A 12,911-nucleotide genomic window follows, 5' to 3' on the forward strand; every position below is an offset into this window, starting at 1 on the left:
TTAATTAGAAACAGTTTTTAAATGTATATTATGTTTGTTCATATTTGACCCAGCACTGTGTTTAAACAACCCAGGATTTTTTTGTGAACACATGATTAATGTTTAGTATGCTCTAAGATAAACGTAATACGCTTATTATAATAGCCTTTATTAACAGTTTTAATTAGTTGTTTTTTTTATAAAATAATAATAATACTGGGCCATTTTAACTCAATATTGGGTCAAATACATATAAATAAAAATGTAACCAATGTGTTTGTGAAATGTTGGACGCAAGTAACATTGGGTTAAAATGACCCAGCATTTTTTAAATATGTATTTTTAATAGAAACCGGGTGCTCCAGTTTCCCCCACAAGTCCAAAAACTTGGTATGAACTGGGTAAGCTAAATTGACCATAGTGTATGTGTGAATGAGTGTGTATGGATGTTTCCCAGTGACGGGTTGCAGCTGGAAGGGCATCCGCTGCTTGAAACATGTGCTGGATAAGTTGGCGGTTCATTCCGCTGTGGCGACCCCTGATTATGCGTCATTGCGATGTGTAGTCACTGCTTCGCTGCGTTTGTTTGGAGTTCGCTGCGTTTGTTTGGAGTTTAGATTCGCAATTTACATTTTTATCTTAAAATACTTCCTCATTCACTAAATATTTATCTCTCCTACTTGGGGTGAACAACCCCCCTAACACACTCATACAAACAAATCTACTTTTAAACGTTCTGTTTCTCGAGCATCCGCTTGGTGTTTGTAGCTTTAGCCTGCTAGCACCGCTGGTCAGCTAAAGCTACCAACCCCTTTCACACATTTATTTTCTCACTTTCTGGCTTTGCTCTTCACCTTGTACAATGTCGCTTGCGTGTCTGTCCTTGAGTGCAGGAGAGGCATCGATGGAGGCGCTGGAGCTGGAGCTGGAAGCGGTGGAGTCCCAGATTCGCTCGCTGGAGACGAAGCGAGAGGGCATCAGGGCTCTGCTCTTAACCCGTACTCGCTCGTCTGAGGTAAGTGTCCGATACAACGACAATCTCCCAGTTTCTTCAACCCCGCGTGTTTCTCTGTCCAGGCCCAGCGCACCGAGGACGCGGTGCACCCAGGCGTCGTTCACGCCGACTCCCGGCTACCACGGCCCCTGGGTGCAACCGCGTAAGGTGCTTGCCAGGTCCCGGGGCAGAACGTCTCCTCCTCCGGTGTTCGAGATCCCCACGGAGAACCGCTTCGCCCCTCTCCGCGAGACGGGTCGCGATGTTGCCATCATTGGCGACTCAATCGTCCGCCACGTCCGCTCCACTTCCTCCAAAGGTAACAAAGTACGCACTTTCTGCTTCCCTGGTGCCCGAGTTAAGAATATTTCTGCACAGATACCTACTATCCTGAGCGCTGCCGAGAGCCTCGGTGCCGCCGTCCTCCACGTGGGGACGAACGACACCGGGCTCCGGCAGACGGAGATCCTGAAGAAGGACTTCAGGAGCCTGATCGAGACGGTTCGACGCACTTCGCCCGCCACGCAGATCATCGTTTCTGGACCGCTTCCTACCTACCGCCGAGGAAATGAAAGGTTCAGTAGACTTTTTGCTCTGAATGAATGGCTATTAACATGGTGTGAAGAACAGAAATTGCTCTTTGCCAATAACTGGAATCTTTTCTGGGAGCGTCCTAGGCTTTTCCGCGCTGACGGGCTGCACCCCAGTCGAGCTGGAGCTGAACTCCTGTCGGACAACATCACCAGAATACTTCGCTCTATCTGACTAGTAAGTAAAAATTCACAAAACTCACAATTAGCCACACAGACTCCTATTCGTCCCACAAAAATAACAGTAATGCATACCTAACTAACCACATAGAGACTGTGTCTGTTCCTCGTATTATTAGATCAAGAAACAAACGTACTGTGTGCTCCAAAAATAATCTATTAAGAATTAAACCAGAAAAAAACACGAAAAAGTGAAAATACAAATTTCATGAAGCTTGGTCTCCTAAACATCAGGTCACTAGCACCTAAAGCACTTATCATAAATGAAATAATAACAGATAACAATCTTAATGCACTCTGTCTCACTGAAACCTGGCTGAAACAAAATGACTATATTAGTTTAAATGAGGCAACTCCTCCAGGATTCTTATATAAACATGAGGCTCGTCAAACTGGTCGTGGTGGTGGAGTTGCGTCAATCTTTAGTGATATTCTTAATGTTAATCAGAGAAACGGACTTATGTTTAGCTCCTTTGAAGTACTAGCGCTTAATGTTGTCCTTCCAAACACTATGCAAAAACCTATGTTATCTCTCGCTCTAATCACCATATATAGACCTCCAGGACCCTATGTCAATTTTCTAAAAGAGTTTTCTGATTTTATCTCTGACTTACTAGTTAAAACTGATAAAATACTAATTGTAGGAGACTTTAACATCCACATAGATGACGCTAACGACACGTTAGGGCTCGCGTTTACGGACTTGCTGGTCTCACTAGGAATAAAGCAAAATGTTATTGGTCCAACTCATCGCCTAAAGCATACACTAGATCTAATTCTGTCTTATGGAATTGAGGTCACTGATGTAGACATTATACCACAAAGTGATGATATTACAGACCACTACCTCTTACTATATAAGCTGTGTTTACCTGAAATTAGCAGATCCGCTCCGATATATCGTCCTAGTAGAACTATTGTTCCATCCACTAAAGATGAATTTATAAATAACTTACCTGATCTTTCTCTACTTCGAAATGCACCCGCAAACGCAAATGACCTTGATGTAGTAACCAGCAGTATGGATGCCATCTTTACTAGCACTCTAAATACTGTGGCACCCATCAAACTAAAAAGACTAGAGAGAATAAAACTACACCGTGGTATAATAGTCATACCCGCGCTCTCAAAACAGCAACCCGTGCCCTGGAACGTAAATGGAAAAAAACTAATTTAGAAGTCTTTAGAATTGCATACAAAGACAGTATGTCCAGCTATAGGAGGGCTTTAAAATCTGCCAGGGCTGAGCACCTCCGCAAACTGATAGAAAATAATCAAAACAATCCTAGATTCTTATTTAACACCATCGCTAAATTAACAAATAATCGGTCATCTTTGGAACAAAACGTTCCACCGCAAATTAGTAGTGATGACTTCATGAATTTTTTCAGTGATAAAATAGAAGGCTTTAGACAGAAAATAGGAGATATTAAACTTTCTGCACCGCCTTATACTTCAGATCCAGTAAACACGCCACTGAATCTAAATAACCTACAGTGCTTTAAAATCATAGAACAGGAAGAGCTAGACAAAATTATAAATAGCTCTAAATCAGCTACGTGTATATTGGACCCAATTCCAACAAAGTTACTGAAAGAATTGCTACCTGTTATAGGAGAACCTCTTCTTAACATTATCAACTCTTCTTATCTTTAGGCCATGTTCCAAATCCCTACAAGTTAGCTGTTATTAAACCTATTATTAAGAAACCACAACTGGAACCCAGCAACTTAGCTAATTATAGGCCTATTTCAAACCTTCCATTTATATCTAAAATACTAGAAAAAGTTGTTTCTGCTCAATTATGCTCCTTTCTGCAGACCAACAATGTTTTTGAAGTGTTTCAGTCAGGTTTCAGAGCTCATCACAGTACAGAAACTGCATTAGTGAAAATAACCAACGATTTACTCTTAGCTGCTGACCAAGGGTGCATCTCGCTATTAGTTCTACTCGATCTTAGTGCGGCATTTGACACCATTGACCATGGTATCCTTATTAATCGCTTAAAGTCTACAGGTGTCCAAGGACATGCCCTACAATGGTTTAAGTCATACTTATCTGACCGTTACCAGTTTGTAAATATAAATGGACAGCCTTCACAAATCAGCCCAGTAAAATACGGGGTGCCTCAAGGATCAGTTTTAGGCCCTTTACTGTTTACAATATACATGCTACCCCTGGGAGACATTATTAGAAGACATGGGATCAGCTTTCACTGCTATGCAGATGATACTCAATTATATATTTCAACTAAACCTGACGAGACGTCTAATCTGTCCAAGCTAACTGAGTGTATTAAGATGTTAAAGACTGGATGACCAACAATTATCTTCTCTTAAACTCAGACAAAACAGAATTATTACTTATTGGGCCTAAATCCTGTACACAGCAGATCTCACAACTCGATCTACAATTAGAGGGATACAAAGTTAGCGTTAGTTCTACTATAAAAGATCTGGGTGTCATATTAGACAGCAATTTAACTTTTAAAAATCATATTTCCCATGTCACAAAAACTGCTTTCTTTCATCTGAGAAATATAGCTAAGTTACGAAGTATGCTATCCATCTCAGATGCAGAAAAGCTAGTCCATGCTTTTATGACTTCTAGGCTGGACTACTGTAATGCTCTGTTTGCTGGCTGCCCAGCATCCTCTATTAACAAACTTCAATTAGTACAAAATGCAGCTGCCAGAGTTCTAACCAGGTCTAGAAAATTTGATCACATCACCCCAATTTTATCCTCCTTACACTGGCTGCCTGTTAAGTTTCGTATTGAATTTAAAATATTGCTTCTTACATATAAAGCTCTAAATAATCTAGCTCCTGCTTATCTAACCAATCTTCTGTCTCGCTACAATCCAACTCGCTCTTTAAGATCTCAAAACTCAGGACTTCTGGTAGTACCTCGAATAGCAAAGTCGAGTAAAGGAGGTCGAGCCTTCTCATTTATAGCTCCTAAACTCTGGAATAGCCTTCCTGATAACGTCCGAGGCTCAGACACACTCTCCCAATTCAAAACTAGATTAAAGACCTATCTGTTCAGTAAAGCATACACTTAGTGCACCACTTAGGGGGCTTCCACACAGGTTATGCATCTTGCTGATATACACTGTGAACATCAGCTACGCTAATTATTTTCTTTATTCTCCATTTCCACCTGGGGATACTCTTCCCGAGGCCCTCAGACTATGCAGAGTCACTGATTCGATCCAAGACCAACGACGAGATGATCCCAAGGTTTCCATATCCTGGACCTGGCCGAATCCTGAACAACTACTGCGATGGTCATGGAAGAGTGGAGAACATGAGACTGTTTCCTATGACGCTCCAGAGACAGACGAGTCTTCGCTGAGGCCAGCTTCCAGCCTCCGCCACTGAGACTGCAGCTCTGCACAAGACGTTTGGCCAGCGGAGAAATTAAAATGGTCGTGCCCAACTGAGCCTGGTTTCTCTCAAGGTTTTTTTTCTTCACTTCCGCCTTTAGTGAAGTTTTTTTTCCCTCTCCGCTGTCGCCACTGGCTTGCATGGTTCAGGATCTGTAGAGCCGCGCATCGTTGGATTTGCTCTTCAGTGTTTGGACTCTCAGTAGTGATTATTAAACCACACTGAACTGAGCTAAACTGAACTGAACTTAAACACTACAAACTTAACTACACTGTTCCTATTTACTGTGACCTTTTATGTGAAGCTGCTTTGACACAATCTACATTGTATAAGCGCTATACAAATAAAGGTGAATTGAATTGAATTGAATTGAATTAATAAAGGGACTGAGCCAAAAAAAGAATGAATGTATGTATTAGTATTGATAATATATTAAATAATAATAATTATTATTATTATTATTATTATTAACAATAAAATAATAATATTATATTAAATACCAATGTTGTGTTTGTCGAACGTTGAACACAAAAATAACCTTAGGTTAAAACAACCCAGCTTTTTTTATTGTGTGTAATTATTATTACTGCTATGCTGTATTATAGGCTAAACACATCATTCATAACTCCTATTCTAGGTGACCTGCTAAATTCAGATGCTTCAGAAATCTGAATCTGCGATTGTTAATGGGGACGTTTGGGGGTCACAGATGACGTATTGATTTTGTTGCTATTGGTTTCATTGATCGGTTGATTGATTGAAGCTCACAGAGACACAATATTGATTTTCCACAGCAAAGTCTGAGGAATATGAAGGAAAACCCGCTACAAACCCAACATATAACTCATATTAAACATTCAATAGCTGCTATTTAAAAGTCTGTCCTACATTAGACTAAATTTTGTTATAATTTTCCATTTAGATTTAATATGTTCATGAATTATATAGTGTAACATTCAGGGTTCGTATACGAGTGCTGGAAATCCTGGAAAATTTCCTGAATCTGTTCAACATCATTTGGGAAATATTTACAAAAGAAGAAAAAAAAACAAAGGGGGGCTAATATGACATAATATATAGGGGGCTGACTGTTATACTATATATATATATATATATATATATATATATATATATATATATATATATATATATATATATATATATATATATATATATATATATAGTTGAAGTCAGAATTATTAGCCCCCCTTTGAATTTTCAGAAATTCACGAAATGTTTCACAGTATTTCCTATAATATTTTTTCTTCTGGAGAAAGTCTTATTTGCTTTATTTTGGCTAGAATGAAAGCAGTTTTTAATTTTTTATTAACCATTTTAAGATCAGAATTATTAGCCCTTTTTAGAATTTTATTTCGATAGCCTACAGCAGTGTTTCCCAACCCTGTTCCTGGAGGCACACCAACAGTACATATTTTGGATGTCTCCCTTATCTGACCCATTAACTTCAGGTGTTGGAGTCTCTTCTGATCTTCTGATGAGTTGATTCAGGTGTGTTTGATTAGGGAGAGGTTGAAAATGTGGACTGTTGGTGTGCCTTCAGGAACAGGGTTGGGAAACAGTGGTCTACAGAACAAACCATCCTTATACAATAACTTGCCTATTTTACGGAGACCCGGAAGGGACGTGATGGTGGGGAAAAAATTGGTGGTAGAAATTAAAAAACTGGGTGATAGGAAAACATATTTGTACGTTTTTTTGTGTTCCCTCGCAAAGATGTTTTGCGTTTCTCCACAAACACTTTCTGTTCACTTCATTCATGTAAAGCCTCAAGTTTTGCTGAAATTCTCCCGTATTTTACCATTCTATCCTACTATCATCCTATTATTAAGTATTTTCCCATATTTCTGATATATTTTTAATCTTGAAAGCACGCTGAAATTAATATTAAAATGTCTGCATTCACTTTCTTTATATTACAGCTGTGTGTCGATCATCGCCTTTTATATGCTACCTCTGAACGCAACACAATCTCAAGGCAATTCGTAACTTTTTGATTTAGTGGCTAATTCGTATGAATTCGTATGATCTAATTCGTACAATTTAGTACGATTTGCTCATCCCCCAATTACGGTTGGGTTTAGGGGTGGGGTTAGGTGCCACGCCTCCTTTCTCAAATCATATAATTTCGTACGACTGAACTTGTACGAATTCGTACGAATTAGCCCCTAAACTGACAAAACATAAAATACTTACGTTTTCTCGTGAGATCAGGCTGCTGAACTAGTGAATGCACGTATATGCGCTGACTGACAGACGCGCTTCGTACAATAAACAATAAACAGATCAGCTTCTGTTCACGCCATTTACAGAGGAGCAAAAGTGCAGGACACTTTTGGATTCGGGTGTATATTTAAACAGACAAACACACTGAATAATATGTAAACATCTCCGTCCTGCATGTTTTATTTTAAACAGCTCATTTTCTCTTAAATGAGCACAAACAGTTTCTAAAGTAGCTAATGGAGTGCTTTCATTATAGATCTGTGCATTCTTACAGAGACACCTCTGTTATCAAACTAAACAAAACGAGAGATTCATTTGCTGCTAGTGTAACGGAGGCCAGCTAGTGAAGTGCTGTGCAGGTCTCCTTGCTAGAGCAACCGACTCCCATGCGGAAGGTCGCCGGTTCGATACCAGCTCGGAGCGGGTTGGGTGGTGTAGGACCGGCGGGGTTACACTCACTTGTTTGATATCAGAGGTGTCACTTTAAATAGCGCATACAGAAGCTGATCTGGGATCAGTTTATTGTACGGAGCGCGTCTGTCAGTCAGCGCTCATACATGCATTCACTGGGTCAGAGGTTGCATATGAAAGGCGATGATCGACGCACGCTTTAATGTAAAGAAAGTGGGGTAGAATGGTAAAATACGGGAGAATTTCGGCAAAACAGGAGGGTTTACATAAATGAAGTGTTTGTTGTGAACAGTTTTGCGAGATAACATAAATCATCTTTGCGAGGGAAAGCAAAAAAAAACTTAAAAATATGTTTTCCTATCACTCTGTTTTTTTTTCTCACACCAATTTTTCTCCCCACCATCACGTCCCTTCCGGGTCTCCATACTAATTACCCTAACCTGCCTAGTTACCCTAATTAACATAGTTAAGCCTTTATATGTCACTTTAAGCTGTATAGAAGTGTCTTGAAGAATATCTAGTCTAATATTATTTACTGTCATCATGACAAAGAGAAAATAAATCAGTTATTAGAGATGAGTTATTAAAACTATTATGATTAGAAATGTGTTGAAGAAATCTGCTGTTAAACAGAAATTGGAGGAAAAAATAAACAGGGGGGCGAATAATTCTGACTTCATATATATATATATGTATATATATATATATATATATATATATATATGTAGAGTTCAGATGCAAAACCCTCTAAATCCATCAGACCTCTTTTCTTGTAAATGCGCATGTTTTATCAGGCTCCTTCAGAAATCTTCATTTTATAGATAATGAAAAGGTTTTTATAGTAAATAAAATAACTTTTTTTCAGAAATGTCACTTTTGACAATACTTTAGTTTTTAACAAGGGAGATTTTCTTTTGCTAAATCCACTTCTGCTTTTTATGCAAAAACCTCTAAATCCACATATCAGGACAAGACAGTGTAATTAGTTGAAAATCACTAAAGATGCCATTGCAAATTATTTTACCAAACTTAAAACACATTACACAGACTACCTCAAATTAAAAATACATGATCTGTCATGTAAGTGGCGGTTCATTCTGCTGTGGTAAACCAGGGAAAGAGCAGAAGGAAAATGAATGAATGAAATCTGTCAAGTGTATTAATCAATAACATTAAAACTGACATTAATTAAATCTTAACGATCTGTTGTCCTTTCTGATATTTAGGATTTAGATTTAATGTAAGTAGAGCAGTGTAAACATTGTAAACTAAGCTTGGTAGATTCAAATAATGTAGTGTAAAACATTATGAAACATCAATATCTGTGTATTATCTATTAATATAAAAAGCTCATCAGACATATAGATAATATGAAGTAACACAAATAATGTAAAGTTTCAGATATTATATTTATCTTTTAGAAAATAGCTTACATTAGCATATAAAACACAAGGCAGGCCTACTGGGCAAAAAGGGGATGTCTCTCGGACACTTTCAGAAGCTGTCATTCATTCATTCTCACCATACTCAAGGTCTTGGTCTCTTTTTCGTCTCTTGTTAATCCTGATAGCATCCATGTGGGATATATAATATAATAATTCATAAAAGAACGGCATCTCAGCTTCGTCTTGTTGCTGTTTATTGTATAAATCAGACTCATTCAAAGCGCCGCTGCGCAAACAAACGTTATGAACACAAGCTACACTTCTGACTGTACAGTGTGTTTTCTTTTTCTTATAATGCACAGAGTTTTGAGGTAAGGGACTTTTTCATTTGCCATTCACTGTCAGTCGGACAGCCTCATCCAGTTCATCTAACTCAATCTTTTAAAACCTTAATCGAAAGCGGAATAAATCATAAAGCCGGCGAATCAGAGTGCTGCTACATTGAACACATGTGATTCGATTTGCGTCTTCTGATTGGTTCCCGGCATATATCGGCTTCTACTGTCAAAGGCAAGTGGCGTTTAGCGGCTTTTGCAAACAAACTGTTATTTCTCAATGTGCTGACGCTGGGATTTAGATGATTTCAAGCAAATCTATTTGTTGATGGTGTACTACGTGCCTAAAGCATTCACTCTATGTCATTAGCTCATTTTTGGCTGAAGTGGCGTTCAGCGGCTTTTGCATCTGAACTCTTCATATATATATATATATATATATATATATATATATATATATATATATATATATATATATATATACATATACGTGTGTGTGTGTGTGTGTGTGTGTGTGTGTGTGTGTGTGTGCGCACATATTTTATTATTTAAACAGATTCTCTCCGTTTACTTTCAGCAGAAAAATCATTTATTTAGATTTTCTCCCTGTGAACAAAGAAGCCATGATTAAGCCATGCACAGATCAATAGCTGATCAATAATCAATAACCGGCCTCAGATGAGGGGAGATAAGGTCGTTCTTTAATTAGAGTTTAGGTAATATCATTATTAATTAATATTAATAATAATAATACATTTCCTGAAGAAAATGTGAGTGGGGTTTGCTATATGGCAAAATCGCCATCGTTCTAATTGGTTCCTAAACTATTGACCCTTTTCAGACTGACACGTTTATCGGTCATCATAATCTTAAATCCCTGAAAGTTTTTAATAAGTAGATTTTTTAAAAATCGTATGAACATTTATATGCATTTATGTATGTACACTGAAAATTATTCAAAGATGATTTCTTGGATTTACTAATTTTTTTTGTACGTTAAGTGAGTGTAAACAATTTATTTGGGTTGAATTTAAACAAACAAATTAAGTTTAATTTTCTTAAATTTAATTTGTTTGTTTAAATTCAACACAAATAAATTGTTTGCAACAGTTTCGCAGACATCATTTTTTCAGTGTATTAATCTTTGCGTCAAATTACAAGACAGCAAATTACTGCTTGTGTGAGGCGTTTCTAATGCAGTGTCTCAGAAAAGTATCTGAACATTTCTGAAAATAATCTGTTTCTACTATTACATGTTTTCAACTGACTTTTAATAGGTGATAACTAATTTGGATGTCTTCATTTGTAGATTAAAAATAGCATTGATTTATTATAATAAACACATGATAGAAAATAATGGGGCTGAGAGTAAATCTGACACTTTTCTCTCCTCTGGTTGCCGTCATCAGTCTCACATAATTTTTTTTCCTCTTTCTGAAAGTCTTGATATGGAGTTTTTCTTTTGTTATTTGAGCAAACAGGGTAGCAAAAAAATATTTGTTGTATTCTCCCATTCACTGCACTCTAAGTTTACTCAGTTATGATGTCTTCCGCTACTGACAAACCTGTAAATGTGAAACTATTTTGGTTGCTAGATTGTTCCAAAGAGCTTAGAATGACCAAGAGGCGACACTTAATAGAATGTTCCATTGCAGCAGCAGCGCCCAGCAACAGCCCCGCGATTCCGCCATTTTGGAGAGAAAGCGATCGGCTGTCCAATGGATCTTATTGCTGTTGCGATGGCAAGCAGCTGCTTTGTTTTTCATTTATTTATTTATTTAAAAGGCGCATTAAAGCTGAGATACAACCTGAAAGACGACAATACAACACTTACTATCACAATCATCAGCACTTTTAATAGTTTATTTTACAGACTTATAATATGCTGTTGCTCTATTGGAGTTTTCATTCCGAAATGGCCGCCACGCCATCTAGTGGCTGTTTCCCAAATCGCATGTGAGTGTTGCCTCTTGGTGATTCTATGCTCTTTGGTTGTTCTGAGTGGTAGCTAAAGGGATCTGATTTGTTGCTAGGTGCTTGCTAGGTTGTTCTGAGTGGTTGCTAAAGTGTTGCAAGGTGGTTGTTCTGAGTGGTTGCTAGGTTATTGCTATGTGGTTGCTAGGGTGTTTTGTTTTCGCGGTTTTTGTTTTCATGAATCCACCAGAGGGCGCTGTGGATGCTTTTTCAGATCTCAAATTTCTATTGCCAGTGCCATTCACGCCTGCGCTTCTGACGTAAATCCACCAGAGACCACTGTCGACTGACTGACCGACTGAATGACTGAACACACGACCAATCCCCCATGATCTGTAAATTTTTTTTAGGCGTCTGAAAACTAGTAACCATTGACTTCTATAGTATTTATTTTGTAGTAATTATTTCCATAGTATTTACAATGGAAGTGAATGGTTACAGGTTTTCAGCATTCTTCAGAACATGTGCTCCACCAGAGGCCACTGTCGACTGACTGACCGACTGAATGACTGAATACCCGACCAATCCCCCATGATCTGTACATTTTTTTAGACATCAGATGTCTCACCTTGAATGCAGACAACAGAAAACAGCGGTAGTCACTGTCAAACTGTTCCTGTAGTAAATATACAGCTGACTGGCTGAGTTCTCTAGGGGGATTTCTGTGTAGGCCGAAGTAACGATATACTGCATGGAGCGAAACCGGACACCGCGTGACGTCATGTGAGAAGGGTCTATATGAGACATCTATTTTCTGTCATTTAAATGATACACCTATCTATACATTAATCACATGATCAATGGAAATTCACATTTAAATAGGAGCAAGTTCACAGTATGTTTTGTTTACTCTTTGATTAATTGTGCCGTTTCTCTTTTGTAAATGACTTTGGCTTAAAATATCTGCTAATTGGAGTAAGCAGATGTTTTCTTGTTTTTGTTTTGAAATAACAATAACATCTGTGGCTCAGTGGTTAGCACTGTCACCTCACAGCAAGAAGGTCGCTGATTCGAGTCCCGGCTGGGTCAGTTGGCGTTTCTGTGTGGAGTTTGCATGTTCTCCCGGTGTTGGTGTGGGTTTCCTCCAGGTGCTCCAGTTTCCCCCACAGTCCAAACACATGCGCTATAGGGGAATTGATCAACTAAACTGGCCATAGTGTATGAGTGTGTGTGATTTAGTGTGTATGAGTGTTTCCTAGTACTGGGTTGCAGCTGGAAGGGCATTCGCTGAGTAAAACATATGCTGGAACAGTTGGTGGTTCATTCCACTGTGGCGACCCCTGATGAATAAGGGAGTTTGTCAATAGTAGGACAAATGAATATGGAAGTTAATGGTTATAGATTTTCAGCATTCTTCAAAATATCTTCTGTTTGTTTAGAGTAAAGAAACTCAAAGTTTTTGGGTGAACTATCCCTTTAAATCCAGCCTGGCC

General features: G+C 38.3%; 1 protein-coding gene across 3 annotated transcripts; it reads left to right on the forward strand.

Moving 5' to 3' along the window:
• The first annotated feature begins 549 nt into the window (after positions 1-549).
• On the forward strand, positions 550-5,166 carry LOC130228776 (uncharacterized). Of its 3 annotated transcripts, XM_056457215.1 has the most exons (3): positions 550-1,548; positions 1,651-1,741; positions 4,923-5,166. In XM_056457215.1, exons 1-2 carry the CDS (start codon positions 842-844, stop codon positions 1,736-1,738), a joined length of 795 nt encoding a protein of 264 aa, XP_056313190.1. In that variant the 5' UTR covers positions 550-841; the 3' UTR covers positions 1,739-1,741; positions 4,923-5,166. The 3 variants fall into 3 exon arrangements, with proteins under 3 accessions (XP_056313190.1, XP_056313189.1, XP_056313188.1); XM_056457214.1 differs by having other exon boundaries at positions 550-1,741; positions 4,931-5,166; XM_056457213.1 differs by having other exon boundaries at positions 550-1,741; positions 4,923-5,165.
• Positions 5,167-12,911: the final 7,745 nt, after the last annotated feature.

Source organism: Danio aesculapii, chromosome 5, assembly GCF_903798145.1.
Source record: "Danio aesculapii chromosome 5, fDanAes4.1, whole genome shotgun sequence".
In the NCBI taxonomy this organism is placed as follows: domain Eukaryota; kingdom Metazoa; phylum Chordata; class Actinopteri; order Cypriniformes; family Danionidae; genus Danio; species Danio aesculapii.

Coding starts and splice junctions, on each gene's coding strand:
- LOC130228776 (XM_056457214.1), top strand. CDS start 842: ATGTCGCTTGCGTGTCTGTCCTTGAGTGCAGGAGAGGCATCGATGGAG.